The 16446-nt window shown below is 42.4% G+C and overlaps 1 protein-coding gene across 6 annotated transcripts in view; it reads left to right on the top strand.

The window, feature by feature from the left end:
- Positions 1-16446, top strand: part of pax5 (paired box 5) — a 49790-nt gene that overhangs the window by 5059 nt on the left and 28285 nt on the right. For 4 of the 6 annotated variants that reach the window (XM_029118354.2, XM_013140564.4, XM_029118353.2 and 1 more), the window contains exon 2: positions 14251-14416. In XM_029118354.2, coding sequence (XP_028974187.1) covers positions 14251-14416 — 166 coding nt within the window. Of the gene's footprint in view, positions 1-5094; positions 5303-14250; positions 14417-16446 lie in introns of those variants that run through there. The other 2 variants (XM_029118351.2, XM_029118352.2) reach the window with 2 other exon arrangements.

Below are 16446 nucleotides of genomic sequence, written 5' to 3'. Positions count from 1 at the left end.
GAACATAAAACCTGATTGATATTTACGTTACAGAGTTTAGCAGGCGTTTTTATTCAGAGCGACTCTAGTAGTAGTAGTGAGTTAGTGCATGTTTATACTTATTTTGTCGCCCTTGGGAATCGAACCCACAATCCCGGTGTTTTTAGTGCCATGTTAGCGTCTGGGCTACACAATATTAAGTGAGGGCGATATTGCTGACATTCTGTCTGTGTGCCAATCTATCCATGTTACGACTTCCAGGTGTCACAGCGTTATGTCGTTTGGTGACATTTTGGGTGCAGGTAACCAGGTGAAATACCTCTTAACGTTTGTTTTTGACAGTTTAAAAAAAGACAATGCATACACACAAATAATTCGATTTGCAGACGTTTTTACCGCTTTGCTGCCTGCCATCATTGTCAGCTAGATGTGCCAGTTTAAATTTGACTTCGGCGTGGATGAAGTAGTTCTGGATTTAGGACGATTATCGCTACCTTATCATGCTTTGTACAAACGTTAAAATCGAGGGGGGATCTGGATCATTTGTTTAATCCTATGTTTCAATCGCCAGTAACTGTAGCCACAAACATCATTCTCACTCTGAATATTCCCAATGTGTAAGTATAAGAACATTCAACACTTGATCTACACCGCTCTTTGTAGTTCCCAACACCCCCCACTAATTTAACCTATAGGCAATACGTCTATGAACAATTTTAGATATGTTGTAAAGCAGCTTTAAACTTTTAATAAGGACAGGTCCAATAAATGTCAAAATTATTCCCCGCTAAAGGACCAGTATAAGAGCCGAGGTCAGAAGTAGACGAACTATATTTTTAGTTGATATGGTGGAGAATCTGGCTTCGTCTTCAGCTGCTATGACTAAGAAGACAATATTTTATTCTGTGAATTTGATGTGAATAATACACAACGATATAGGATCGGCCAGTCGACGCTGAAGGAGAGAGGAAGAGAGTTTAGATCAGTGAAGAGGAGAAAATTGCTAGAGCTTTCAAGGGTTAACCATCAGTGGTAGGTTAGTAACTAACCCACAGCAATAACTCTCATATGGTTTCTATAAACTAACCAGCCACATTTCTGTGGACCGTTTTTTTCGGAACATTGTACTGCCTTTCAACGAGATCAAGATGATTCATCGTCATTATACCTTTCAGACTAGTGAGACAGAAAAAAGAGATCGGGGGTGGAGGGTTGAGCAAACAAATATTGCCGCCCCCTGGTGGTACAACTGTGCTCTACCGCCAGCCTGGACCTGGTGACGACATGCTATCATGAGGAACAGACATGCTTTAAGGCGTGTAACCTAGCCCTAACCCTAGCCCAACCCTCCAGCCTACATGCTACTCATTCAAACCCTGAAAACATTTCAGAGGAGTTTCCGCTCAGTGTCACTGTTAGGTTAAACTCAGTGGTAAGACATGGCGAAAATTACGTGAAGACAAATACTTCAACTGAGGTTTTAACAGTAGCCTATGTTGATAGGCTAGCAGATACTTTAAAAGCCATTGGCTAGTAATTGTAATAGTGTACTGAAACGTTATAAACTGAAAGTTGTAATTCTTGTTTTTATTATCATTGGGTTTTTATTAGGTTTATTATAAGCCTGTGGTACACTTAAAGTGTAGAAAAAATGTCATGGGTATTGTTAACAACTATTTATACTTGTTACTCAAAAAAACATGAACAACCTATCCGATGGAAAAACCTACCCCAAAATGTTCTACAGATGGTTGTTTCAGGTACCATTAAGAATGAACTATTTAAAGAATCATTTTTAAGTGATCTCATAAAGCAACCGAGATTATATGGGTTTCCCTACAGATTCAATGCGACGAAACAGAGATGGGTGGATTAATTGATCACGGCATAGATGGACAGATGAAAGAATGGCTTGATTGGATGGATGGACAGATAGAGGATGATGAGAGAAAGAAGGACTGAAGGAGAGAGAGAGAGAGAGAGAGGCATAGATGGGGATAGAGTAATTGGGGAAGGATGGATCGGGGAGAGATGGTTGCAGAGACAGTTGGAGGGATAGAAAGACTAATGGTAGAACGAGGTTTGATTGTTGGATAGCTATCACCAAACCCGGAAATGAATTAATGCGGAGGAATAAGGGGGAAATAACGGTGTTTAATTTGGTTCCCGCTTTAGGCTATTCATGCAGTTAATATTACAGTTGTGAAATATGCTCTGTGGATAAATCAGGTGGGACACGCTTGTGTTGAATCCCAGCTGCTCGCTGTACTGGACTAGGTTATGCATTTCATTACCCCAACTGCACCCCCTCCATGCGCTTTCCAATCAATTCCGTCGGCCTGAAGAGTGCTAGGCCTGCATGTTTCACTGAGCGTCCTGTATCTTTCTTTCAGGCGTTGAGGACGTTGTTTCAAAGTTTTAATGGTCACACAGTTTATTATAGCCTGTATTCTAGGGTGTATATCGAAATTGAAAATGTAGAAGTACCAATGTTATTGTTATATTTAGTTAAACATCTCATCACAATCTACAAGTGTCTACTAAATAGAAAAACATCAATGAGGGTTCTGAAATGTTGGCCTATTTTTACTTTTATTGTTCTTTATTTATAATTTATTTATTTCATAATTATTTTACTGGGTAAGTCTATTTTGAGAACCAATTCTAATTTTGCACTGACGACTAGGCCAAAGACACACGAAAGATAGAACTATATACAATGACGGAAAATAGCAAAGAGGTCAGATCAATAAATTACACCATTAAATTACGCCATGTGGTGACACGTATAAACAAGATACTATACGAATCCATGCAAGTTGTTATACCAGCATGCTATACTGTTGGATATCATTATCCACCCATCTTAGTTTGAATATTAATCATTTTAATATGTTAACAATAATATTACTGGCTGTGTGTGTGTGTGTGTGTGTGCGTGTGAGTGAGTCTTTGTTAATGAGGTGGAGCCTGAATGTGTATGTAAGTGCGCAGAAGTGCTCTAAGGTGTAGATTAGGCGGCGGGGAAGACGGGCAGTTAATTTAACAGTCTGAAGGACTTTTTTCAGTCTGTTTCCTGGTTAAGATGCTCCCGAACCTTGTAACATGGTTCGGGTGGCTGAGGTCCATAAAGATTTTTATCGCCATTCTGTTGCACCGGGTAGAGTCCTGGAGTGCCGGCACTCGCGGGTTGGGCTGATCTTACCACCCTCGGAAGAGTCATACGATCTTTACACAAACAGCATTAACCTACATTACATTGCACACATACAGAAAATGTATAGTTTTTGCTGAAGAGAATTAGGAGCAAAGCGATCTCCTATAACCGACCGACTGTCAGGAGGGTTAGAATTATGAATTTTAGAATGAAGCATGTCTAGTTTTCTTCTGATTTGATATTGGGCGTATGTCATACAAAGTTGTATTGAGGAAAATACCCAATTGTCATTATTCTTTTCGATTGCATATATGTACTTATGTATTTGGATGAAAGATACGTTTTTATTTTTTATATTTTGTTTTAATTATATACCTATGCTACCAGGCTACTAAACCTAATTTATAGTAATACTCAATTAACCGTCTAATATTGACAGGAATAAATGGAGTGCAGGAGGCTCTAAAGGCAGTGGTAGTCATTTAGCTTGGTAATTGAAATTAAAACACACGATCGCTCATTGCTTGTCCTGAAAGCCTGTGCTTAGAAAAGCTAGGCGTCCCATTGGACTGGAGAACAATTCGGACCGCACGTTGCTCGCCCCCAGGATTCGGACCGTCCAATCAGCAGATAGCAGTAACTGACCCTATCAGAAACTGGGTGTGACGTCACAGCGGAGTCCGGGACGTGATTGGCTGTTGGTGGGTGGATTGACAGGTGTGGTAGGGACCAGGACTGGCGCGCGGGCGCTGTCCACAAGAGAGCAGGTCCTGAAACGCGGCGTGTGCAATTGTGGCTCCGCTCGCTCCTCGCGTCGCGCTGTGACTGGACGCGCATACTGCCAGACTCTCAACATTCAGACCGAATAGAGCTCACCGTGGGAGGGAGCATTTACGTAAGGAACAATATAGCTTTTTCTGCTTCACAGACACAGCGACATTCCTGTACAGACACACATATCACGGGGATTGTATGTGTGTGAGACAGATTGTTTCAAGAGCCACAAACAAGCGAGAAAAGCTGCGTTCTCCCCTCACACAATACGGACAGCAGTTCCTTCCCATCTCACCCTTCAGCTTGAAATAATGAGCAGTTTAACTTTTTGTTTGGAAACCGACTCATATTTTGGTTTTGATAAACTTTTCGATTTGATCTCTCTCTAAAATGTGCCTCGCAGTTTCGTACCAGCGCGCTCTACAGGAAACCACGACAACGACGATGGAGTTTTGGAAGTGTTTCTGGAAACTGAGAATCTGATAACAATTTCAACCGTCAGTGTTTGAGACATTTTATATCTCCACATAATTGAACTGGACACTTACAAAGGGATTTCTAGATAATATTTTTTCTTACCGGAGACTGGAGGGATTCTAATCCAGAAAGGGGCTTCAGGCAGAACGGTGAGGGGGACCATACGTTTACCGTGTGTTTACCGTGTGAGTGACGGCAGCTTCAGTCACAGTTCAGGGGTCAGGGCCAACCGACCGAGAAGGCAACAGAGATTCCTTTACGAGGAGCGTGAGAGACCAACCAGTTTCCGACTGGTTCTATTTTCCTATAATAACTTGGACTTGGTTTTACTTTTTTTGTGGACTTAACACGTTCATTCAGAATTGCCCCGTTGAGGGGACTGGTACCGTGGTTTATTCGTTTATTCACCGGCCTGGAAGCACCAACGCCGGCTCGGTTGAGTGGCTGACCCTGCTAAAATCCCAATGAAGGAGTTCTTTATTAAGTTTCATTTGTATTGTAATTAAATTATTATCTTCGTTAAAATCTCAGTGGCCTATAATTTTTTATTATTCAATATTTTTTGTGTATGTTGTTGTCTTTTGTTGTCTTTATGATACACATACACATTTTTAGAACGTATTTTTTCTTAAAGAAAAGCTTTTTTTCTCGGTCTTTTTACCAGTTATTTTCAGAAGCAAGATTTATTTATTTTAATTTTTGAGGGAGCAGTCCTTTCATTTGCATTACTGTTTCTTGGTGTCTGTGCTTTTTTGTTACCCACTCAACGTCTCTCGGGTTGTGAGCACGAGTGAGAAGGGTAATACCCGGTGGGCTCGTGAAGACGTTAATACCTTAGGGGCCTCCATCCAGCAGCGGTTGAGACCAGCCTAATGGAGATTCACTGCAAACACGACCCATTCGCAGCGATGCACAGTAAGTAACGTTACCGTTCTTCCGTTAACCAACGATTACACAGAGTGCTTGCAGACTTTTAGACGACGGCTTGTCGTTCCGAGGATGAGTTGCATAGAGTCGGGCGGTTGAGAAAGCTGCTTTTTCCTCTGTATTTATATGAGAGGCTGTGCAGAGGATGAAACTTCCTCAACAGAAAATACTGTATTGAGGAAGAATGTTTTTTGTGGTGATATGTGTGTGTGTGATGAATATTGTCCGCTCCTCGCTTTGTGTGTACTCATTTTCATCATAACCTTATGGGGTTGAGAAGGGTGTGTGTGTGTGCGGGTGTGTGTGTTGGGGAGGGGTGTAAAAAGAGCCACCAGCCACAGTCAGGGCCGGGGCTAACAAAGCATGACTAAAAACTGAACTTGACCTGTCGTGTTCAGGTGCAGTATACATCCCTGAGAAAGTCCTTAAGTGGACATAGGGACACGCAGGCTTTGTAAACACAGAGCGGAAAGGTAACATAGCCTATCATTATAAGCGGTCATAACGCCTGCTGTGGCTCTTCGTAGGAAGAACGCGATGGAGACCTTGGTCCTCGGTCGCTCTTATGTGACATGGCGGGCAGAAGCGCATGAGGTCAGGGGGGGGGGGGGGGTGTGGGCGGAAGGGAGGGAGTTTCTCTCTGCGCTCCTAGGCTCCCGCTCTCTCTTTTCTGTCTCGGGACTTCACGACCCCTCTCTCTGGGCCCACTTTCTTTCTCTGTCACTGGTCAATAGGTATCCCCCTGGTGAAAATCGAGTTTTGTGAAATACACACACACATATATATATATATATATATATATATATATATATATATATATATATATATATGTGTGTGTGTGTATATAGGCTATATAGAATATAATGTTGTTATATATATAAATATATATATGATAATGCTGTTGTATATATATATTATTTGGTAGTACACCGATTAGACTAGAGCGATATATAGGCGATATATAGGCTATATATATATAACAGCATTATCATAAAAAAGCATAGCCGAAAAACGACACTTTAAATAACAGTTTATATATGCACATACTAATTCTAGAGTACTGTGAACATGGGATACTGAGCTCAATATTCAATCTCTTTAATTGAAATCTTTGCTCAAAGCATCGTAGCTTATTATTTCACAATACAGCCTAGCCAAAAAAGTGTTTTTTTTGTGCTTGACATTTTTTGGTGTACGTCACAGGACCCCCTAGAGCGCTGATTGTAGCCTGACGGCTGGTTTCTTATCGCTCTCGTCTAATCGGTGTACTACCAAATAATATCCGCCAGTTTATATACCCCGGGGTTTACAGTGTCACAGTCCTGGTACGGACTTGTCCCCTCTCACGCGCGGTTATGTGAAACGACAGACATTCTCACGGTGAGTTTAACGGCGGATTAGACACCGTGTACGTTTTTAAAGCTTGAACGAATCACGTTTCCTCTTTTCGGCGAGACGCCGTTCTAATTTCAGTAGAATTGCAGTCGTTGACAGCACGGAGAAGACAGGCTCGAGTGATGCTCTTTATTAAACGATCACGCACAGGTCAGAGGTGACAAAGGGTAGAATGCATTCACTGCGCGCTAGAAACTTTATGGCCCGCTGGCTGGTGAGTGCGTGTGTGTCAACTTACAATTTTGTCAACATATATTGTGACCCGAAAATATTATTGTTTAACATCGCACGATACACAATAAATACAAGCAGCTGTAGATTTAGCTGTAGGTCGAAGACATGTAGCCTACGATCTCCGCTTGGACACGAAATAAAGCGTTATAACACTTTGGCCTACATATGAAGTGACACTGACAAGGAGTCCCATTGCACTCTCATTTCAAACAGTGTATTCTGTCATGCTGATTTTGTTCCTTATTTCAGGATTATATTACATCTTTTTATGGACATACGGATACGTAACGGAAACTGATTAAAATGTTTCGGAAGTCCCAAAAGACAAGACAAGATCATGTTGAAATTAGTCACATACGCGCTCAGTCGGTGCATTGTCTTTTATCATAATTCGGTTCGAGGTTGGACGTTTCTAGTTTGTTCAGTGCTGTAATTTAATTGTTGTGAAATATAAAAATCATCCTTTATGGCAATTTGCATAGCGTGGTTTCTACAATACTTGTGTATGGGCTTGGAACTGCTGCAATAGGCTTGGCCAAAGATGTCATAAGTTGGCACTTAGTTATAGTATTTCTTGTTGTCTTGCTTCTATAGACGACAGAAAATGCCTATTCTCTTCGATCAAATTTATTGTTATATTATTTGGCTGCCAACATTGTTGGTATTATTATTTTGGACCTATTAGTTGTGTATAATTAGGTTTTTGGCAGCGTATAGTTGTCATCAATATATTTATATTGTTTTGGTTCATTTGACTGTACGTTTTTGTAGGATGTTGTGGTGGCTTTTATCAATGCAGTTTAGTGTACGTAATACGTTGCATCTCATCTCGGATAACCATATAATATTAGCAATCTTCAGTAATTAAGACAAAACGTTCGCCTACATTTTTTAAAAATACAACCTCTTTATTTTAAACTATCCGGTCTTAAAGGTTATAATAACATGTAATATTATTAGCTGTTAAACTAGGTAAACTAGGTCTAGCACTCAGGATATTTTATAGGCTAAGTGCATATATATTAATTACATAGAATACGTAAGCCCTGCTTATTAATTGATTCATAATGCTATTAGCCGTTTAGATGTTTAGAAATTCTAATCGCTTTTCTGCGTTGTTGTGGTTTATTATTGGATATATCGTATCTTACTTTGGCCTATGAGGGCTGGGAAAAAGGTCGCAATAATGATGTTCATATTTCCACCGTGAAAAACAATGAGCGAATAATATGAAAGACTTCAGAAAACGCCTAGCTTGCAAATATCAGGAATCTCTCCACTGTTTACTTAAGATGATTCGTCTCATCATTGGTATTCTGTACAACAACTTTCCGAACGGGATTTTTCACCAGAAGGTAATTTCTATCCTCGGTCGAATGCCAGCTGCCGGGGCGAGCTTTCTGAAAGAGAGGCCGTTAGCCCGGTAACATTCCTGGGTAGTTTTCATTTGCCTTATTTTTTCAGTCGTTAGTTCTTTAAGCTGCAGGAGTTGAGAGATGGAGGGAGAGAAGGGGAAAAGGGGAGAGATAGAAAAGAGAGAGAGGAGAGAGATAACAGAGTAGAGAGGGGAGAGGACAGAGGGAGAGGGGAGAATATGGTCCTTTCTGGATGGAGAAACATATAGTTAATTTTATCTCCTGAAAGAACAAGTGGAGGAATCACTATCAAAAAGATGAAAAGATGAGTGTGATATAGAAGAGAGTGATTAATGGAAAAGAGAGAGCATGACCCTTATTAGTCCCACACACTGTTTTGTACGCCTTTGGTCTGTTATAGGTTGTGTTGCGATTGTTTGGTTGAATGTCCACAACGAAACTGGAATAAATGAGCATTAAATGTAGCATATATCTAGGGGCCAAGTCTACACCTAACACTGCTTCAGAGAATTAATGTAAAGTTTACGCTTTGTCAATCAATGCAATGAATAAAACAGGTTATTGATTCACAGCTTCGTTTTTAAAAGACCAGATTAAAAGAAACACATTTAAAAAGTATAGCCTGTAAAGATTTTCTTATCATTTGCAGAGCCAATAAAAATGGGAATTCCAAACATATAATCCTGGCAGTCCAGTGATGGCTGAGGACCTAAACGCCTTAACGTGGCGTAAATACACCGATAAGTGTATAAATAAATAGTTATCATTGGTTTTTAGGTCGCAGGACCATTCCTGTCCTCCCTTCACAAAGCAAAGTGCATTCTGGGCACTGCCCTAGATAGCAGGAACTGAAAGGAAGCATTTCATTTAGCCTTATCTGCCAGACTGGAGAACTCTGCTCCTGCTACACATATGAGGAGAGAGAGGGGGGGGGAGAGAGGGAGAGAGAGAGTAGGGGGGAGACGGCTGGAGGAGAGGCAAGCGCCATGGCTCCATAAATGTCTTGGACTGTGTTTCTATTCAGCGGAGTGCAAAGAGCAGTTTAAAGAAGTATTATAGTACGGAATAATAAGCATAGGCTCCAGAGGGGGAGGCGAATGGGGGAGAAAGAAAATATTGAGAGTGTGAGAGAAAAGAGGATAATGTTGTGAGCAGAAAACCCTCATCCGCCTCTCCTCTCTCTTCCTCCCCCTTTCTCTCTCCATCGCTCCGTTTCTCTCCCGCCCCAAGTCTCCATTCTCTCCCAATAGCCCTACAAACCATGGGACACAGGACTTGTCTGAAGTACAATGGGACAGAGGCACCAAAACAGAAGTCTGGGACAGGACAACACAACCTGATTACCAGACATCCTGGTTCAAAGTCATTTGCCGTGTCAGAAGCAGAGGGAGACAAACAGAGGATTTGAGGTCAAAGGGTATTGGCCATGAAGGGAATGTTGAGCGCAGCAATATGGCATCCAGAGCTACAGTTGGGCAAACTCTATTTCTTTTGGTCCCTGTTTCTGAATTTATTCGAGGAAGCTTTATAGGCATGACAAACATAAACATATGCTATCGTTGCCAAAGCCAATTCACAGTCAGAAATTAACATGTGACTGTAATACACACAAAAGTTTCAATAGAACAAAGGTTTTTGAAACATTGAATTATTAGTATACAAAAACAAACAGACAAAAAGGAATGTATTGGCCCTGAAGAGGCCATCATGATAGGCAGGCAACTAATAATTAAATAGTTTTATAATGAAGATAAAATAGCTTACTGACAAATGGAACTGCTGGTTTAGACAGAAGATTGTCTCAGCAGAAGATGACCCACTAAGCAGGAAACCAATTGCAAAAAAGAATCAGAAAACCAATCAATATACAGTACAATAGCTTTAGTTTACTTTGGTGGTCTTCATTATTTGTCCATCTCCTTACAACAGCTGTTGCTATGAGATTTTTACATTGTGTTTTTTTAGCTCGTAAATATGGGACCTTGTGAGAATTTGGTTTGTTTTCCAACAGTTGTTTTGGGTCCTTGTCATCTTAGGATTACATACTATGTATGATTTCAATGGAACATTTCAGAATTTAGTAAAATTTTCTTTATGGGCTGTTCGTCCTCAATCTACAGAACCAGGAGGTGAACTCCCTTCGCATGGGCTGTTCTGCCTCAAACTACAGAACCAGGAGGTGAACTCCCTCCCCATGGGCTGTTCTGTCTCACACTACAGAACCAGGAGGTGAACTCCCTCCCCATGGGCTGTTCTGTCTCACACTACAGAACCAGGAGGTGAACTCCCTCCCCATGGGCTGTTCTGCCTCACACTACAGAACCAGGAGGTGAACTCCCTCCCCATGGGCTGTTCTGCCTCAAACAACAGAACCAGGAGGTGAACTCCCTCCCCATGGGCTGTTCTGCCTCAAACTACAGAACCAGGAGGTGAACTCCCTCCCCATGGGCTGTTCTGCCTCAAACTACAGAACCAGGAGGTGAACTCCCTCCCCATGGGCTGTTCTGCCTCAAACTACAGAACCAGGAGGTGAACTCCCTCCCCATGGGCTGTTCTGCCTCAAACTACAGAACCAGGAGGTGAACTCCCTCCCCATGGGCTGTTCTGTCTCACACTACAGAACCAGGAGGTGAACTCCCTCCCCATGGGCTGTTCTGTCTCACACTACAGAACCAGGAGGTGAACTCCCTCCCCATGGGCTGTTCTGCCTCAAACTACAGAACCAGGAGGTGAACTCCCTCCCCATGGGCTGTTCTGCCTCAAACTACAGAACCAGGAGGTGACCCCCCCCCCCCCCCCCCCCCGCCACCCCATGGGCTGTTATGCTTCCCACTACAGAACCAGGAGGTGGACTGCTGGGCACGTCGGGCTGGCTATAAACCTAAAGTCAGTTGTACTAGTTGGTTTTAACGGCTGTCAGCCAACAGGGCAGAGACAGAGACCTCTGGGTCTTTATAAGAAATAATCCTCCCATCTGAATATTAACATTATATGTTTCTGTTCATGTTGAGACTAGAGGGAGAGAAAGAAAGAGAGTGAGAGGGGGAAAGACAGACAGCATGGCAGGAGGGAGGGCAGCCCTTTCAGGGTGTTTAAAATCATTTACCCCCTAAAGCCAAGATTAAAGCTACCCTTTCCCTTCCTCTTTAATCTTTTCCCCTATTTTTCTCTCTTTTTCACTTCTCTTTTTCATCTTTTTCTTTCTCTTGTATCCCTCTAATTCTCTCCCTCTTTCTATCATTCTGTCCCTGTCTTTCCTACAGATGGAGAGATAGAAAGATGATGGGGTAATGAGATGAAAGAATGGAGGGATGGGAAAGGGATGGAGGGATGGATGAGAAAGGGATGGAGGGATGGATGAGAAAGGAATGGAGGGGAGGAAGGTCATGTATGATTATATACATTGGTTTTGGGGGATGTTAAGTGAATGATACGAGTCAGAGGAATATCCTTCTAGGGGAAGAATCACAGTGAGTCAAATGGAGCCTTTAAGTAGAGATGTTTTCAAACCATTAAAAACTACCTGACCGTCTGAAGACAGAGCATCTGAAGCCGGAGCGTCTGAAGCAGATTGTCTGAAGCAGAGTGTCTGAAGCCGGACCGTCTGAAGCAGAGCTTTTGTAGCAGATGCATCTGAAGCTGGGGTGTCTGAAGCCGGAGACTCTGAAGCAGGACCGGCTGAAGCAGGAGCATCTGAAGCAGGACTGTCTGAAGCAAAGCTTTTGTAGCAGATGCATCTGAAGCCGGAGCATCTGAAGCCGGAGTCTCTGAAGCAGGAGTGTCTGAAGCTGGACCGTCTGAGGCAGGACAGTCATTTGTATAATGTGATTCTCTAGTTCTAGCCAGGATCATATGGCTCAATTTGAAAGAAAAATAAATGTGAAAAATGAACTTGGTTCAATTAACTTACTAGTATAACTCTCAAATTCCCAAATAACCGGCTTTCACCTGCACATTGCCACTCGGGCTGGCGCAGCTCTTTGAGGGGAGGGTGTTTCATAAAGAGCCCTACCTTCAGATGAGATCGGAGTACCTTTGTCTCTATATTGGGAACTTTAATGGCAGACATGAAACATTGAGTTGGAAAGACAGAAGAGAAGGATCCACTACTAAATGAACAACGTCCCTTCACAACATGCTGTCACAATCCTTCATTTACTGTAACTAAAGCCACACTTTTTTGGTGGAGAGCGTTCGACTGAGATCGCCTGGTTTTTGTTTAACTTATGCAGAGTTGCAGTAACAATGACTTAACCCATGTACAAAACTCCACGTAATGATTTTTGTAATATCTTGTTGGAGAGGGAGTGGGATTTTGAGGAGAAGGAAGGAGCAGGGAGAGAGGAGGGGTGAAGAAGAGAGGAGCGAGAGAGAGGGAGAAGAGGTCGAGATGGAGAGAGGAGAGAGAATAACATTAATTGGGCCTTTCAGATGACAGGCGGGAGTTTCAAGGTCACATGGACAGATCCTCCTCTGACGACTCACGACAAGCCATACTCCAACTGACCAGCATTACCACAACCAGCATTACCACAACCAGCATTACCACAACCAGCATTACAACAACCAGCATTACCACAACCAGCATTACCACAACCAGCATTACAACAACCAGCATTACCACAACCAGCATTACCACAACCAGCATTACCACAAACAGCATTACAACAACCAGCATTACCACAACCAGCATTACCACAACCAGCATTACCACAAACAGCATTACAACAACCAGCATTACCACAACCAGCATTACCACAACCAGTTGTTCAGGAGCTGAGTTGGAACTGAAGCCAGTTCCCTCTGTACTCACCGTCCACCTGAGCCTCTCCAATGAGTAACTGTTGTTTTCTGCAGCAAGACATACTGGGTAAACTGTGTAACTGTGTAACTGTGTAGCTGTGTAACTGTGAAATGAATGCACCGGGCTGTGTTGGTGATTGTAACAGCCGCCTCCGGGGGCGGCAAAGCACATATGCTTTTTACCAGCAGGCCCTGCGATCATCATGTGAGTCTTCCATTGTTCCTTATGTGGGCCTAGAACCTCTGGTTGGGAACCACTGGCTGATTGAATGAAGTAGTTATCCGTCTGAAACGTTATAAGCAGTTATCTGTCTGAAACATTATAAGCAGTTATCTGTCTGAAACATTATAAGCAGGTATCCGTCTGAAACGTTATAAGCAGTTATCCGTCTGAAACGTTATAAGCAGTTATCCGTCTGAAACGTTATAAGCAGTTATCCGTCTGAAACGTTATAAGCAGTTATCCGTCTGAAACATTATAAGCAGTAATCCATCTGAAACGTTATAAGCAGTTATTCGTCACGTCCCTCAAGGTGTTTTTACTTCCTGGGGAGATTTTGAAGCCATTGTCGCAGCTTGTCTTTTTTTATAGATTTCGTATTCAGCTGTTTGGTGAGCTGGAAAAATGGAAATAGTAAGAGAGAACAAAATGCCGTTTTCAAGCTTATTTCCTGCAGCTCGACTCTTCCAATCATTGTAGGAGGAGACATTTTGTTGTTGAGGCTTTTAAGCCAACAAGCATCAACAGTAGACATTTTCCCTGAGTCCAAACAGGAAGGTCGGCAGTTTTAAGTTGAATTACAGTGAATTGATGTTTTATAACATTGACAACCTGATTGGTGGAGTGCTGTAACACCCATCCTTCCTGTCAGCCCAGACGATTAACAGACACTGTTGTTGGTTCATGGTGTACAGTATTCAACCTCTAGACTCATTTCACAGACCCCTTGGCCAAGGTCTGTTTGAATACTTTTTTGTTGTTGTTGAAACGTAAATAAAGTATATAAGTATATCTGGTTCTGACCCTCTGCGGTAGCCCCACCCACACCATGGATTCACAGACATCAGTTTAGTGACAGTTTGAATAATTGGCTGTCTCAACTCTGTCTCTCTGTCTGTCCCTCTCAGGACATGGAGGGGTGAACCAGTTAGGGGGAGTGTTTGTGAACGGCAGGCCCCTCCCCGATGTGGTACGACAGCGAATCGTAGAGCTGGCTCACCAAGGGGTCCGCCCCTGCGACATCTCCCGGCAGCTCCGCGTCAGCCATGGATGTGTCAGCAAGATACTGGGCCGGTGAGACACACACACACACACATACACACACAGAGACACACACACACACACAGACACACACACACACACACATACACACACAGAGACACACACACACACACAATAGATACTTCTATTAAGTTTGGTTCCTTAATTCCTAGGGGTGACAATAAATGTGACATGTTTTTTGAGAATAATGATTAGGTGATTAGGTTTGTTTTGCCTTTGAACAATTTAAAAGTAGAAGTTAGATTTCTGTCGTATCTTGTGTATCAAATAAGCATATAAACTGCAATGCCATTTTTTCATAACTTGTTTTCTCATCTTTACCAAGGGGGGCAACAAATCTACACACGCACTGTATGGACACACACACATTTTACTAACTCAAACACACATTTTACTAATGCAAACACACAAGCTACTAACTCAAACACACAAGTAACTAACTTAAACACACAAGTAACAAACTTAAACACAACTCGAACATAGGTTACCAATTCAAACCCTCAAATGATCAACTCACAGGTTCAAAAACAGGTGCACACATTTAGAATTTGAACCTTTGGTACCTTAACTTTTGGGAACAGGTAACACACAGGAACTAAATTATATGAGCCTCTTTGCATTTCTTTCCTCAGTCCCTCGCTCCTTCCCTCAATCTCTTCAAAGCTAAACTCGGAGTAAAGCCTTGTTCATTCCTTCCAGGAGAGAAGAATGAAACACAAAGGGAAAAGATTCATCATTCTGACAATTTGCATCAAAATGAAACTGGCACTATATTTTATATTTCTGCACAAAAAGGACAGAGAGAGAAAAGAGGAAAAAAGACAGAGACGTAGCAATGGAGAGAGAGAGCGAGAGAGAGAGAGAGAGAAAGAGGGAGAGAGAGAGAAAGAGGGAGAGAGAGAGGGAGAGAGGGGAGGCTATTTAAATGGGTAAAGAGGAAGGATTAGTGCGAGCAACCCTCAGCTATATAAAAAAATGTCTCTTTCATTGTTCTCCTCCCCCCGACTCCACCACTCCACCACCTCTCACCCCCCCACTTCCAGCCCCCCCCCGGCTGGCCGTACAACTCATTCAAGCGTTACTGTGGGGGGTGGGGGGGTGGAATCCTCTCCGTATTCCTGATGAAACAACACCACTGTCCTGTGTGCTGCTGTGTATCAATAACCACACACCTTTATTCAAAGATGAGTCTTCCTGAATAATTGAAATAGTTTTCCCATTTTATTGTTGCTGTGTTTGTCACACACACACACACACACACACACACGTGTGCACACGCAGTGTGAGGTAGTGTAATCCCTTTCATGATGGTGTGTGTTCCTGTGTGTGTGTGTGTGTGTTCCTGTGTGTGTTCCTGTGTGTGTGTGTGTGTCTCGCGGCGGTAAGACTGACTGACAGGTTTCATCCACCCCCCACATCCACCCCCACCTCCACACCCCTCCTCTTGGCCCCCAACCTTCCTGACATGCAAATCCTTTCATTCAATAGCCATGATAGTCGGCCCGGCTGGCACTTTCATATAAAAAATGATCCCATGACAGTCAGTGTGTGTGTGTGTGTGTGTGTGTGTGTGTGTCTATAGAGTGCCCGTCTAGAATTGTTGGCCCCCCTTGGTAAAGATGAGAAAACAAGCTATGAAAAAATGGCGTGACAGTTTATATGCTTATTTCATACACAAGATACGACAGAAATCTAACTTGTACTTTAAAATTGTTCAAAGGAATAAAAAGAAAAACATTATCATTATCATTATTCTGAAAAAACGTCACATTTATTGTCACCCTTAGGAGTTCTTATGTCAAATTTATTGTCACCCTTAGGAGTTCCTATGTCACATTTATTTTTACCACTAGGAGTTCTTATGTCACATTTATTGTCACCCCTAGGAATTCCTATGTCACATTTTTTGGTACCCATGGAAATTCCTATGTCACATTTATTTTTACCACTAGGAGTTCTTATGTCACATTTATTGTCACCCCTAGGAGTTCTTATGTCACATTTATTGTCACCCCTAAGAATTCCTATTTCACATTTATTAT

Source organism: Esox lucius, chromosome 25 (assembly GCF_011004845.1).
Source record: "Esox lucius isolate fEsoLuc1 chromosome 25, fEsoLuc1.pri, whole genome shotgun sequence".
Lineage (NCBI taxonomy): Eukaryota > Metazoa > Chordata > Actinopteri > Esociformes > Esocidae > Esox > Esox lucius.
This window is presented reverse-complemented; position numbering and strand designations above follow the sequence as displayed.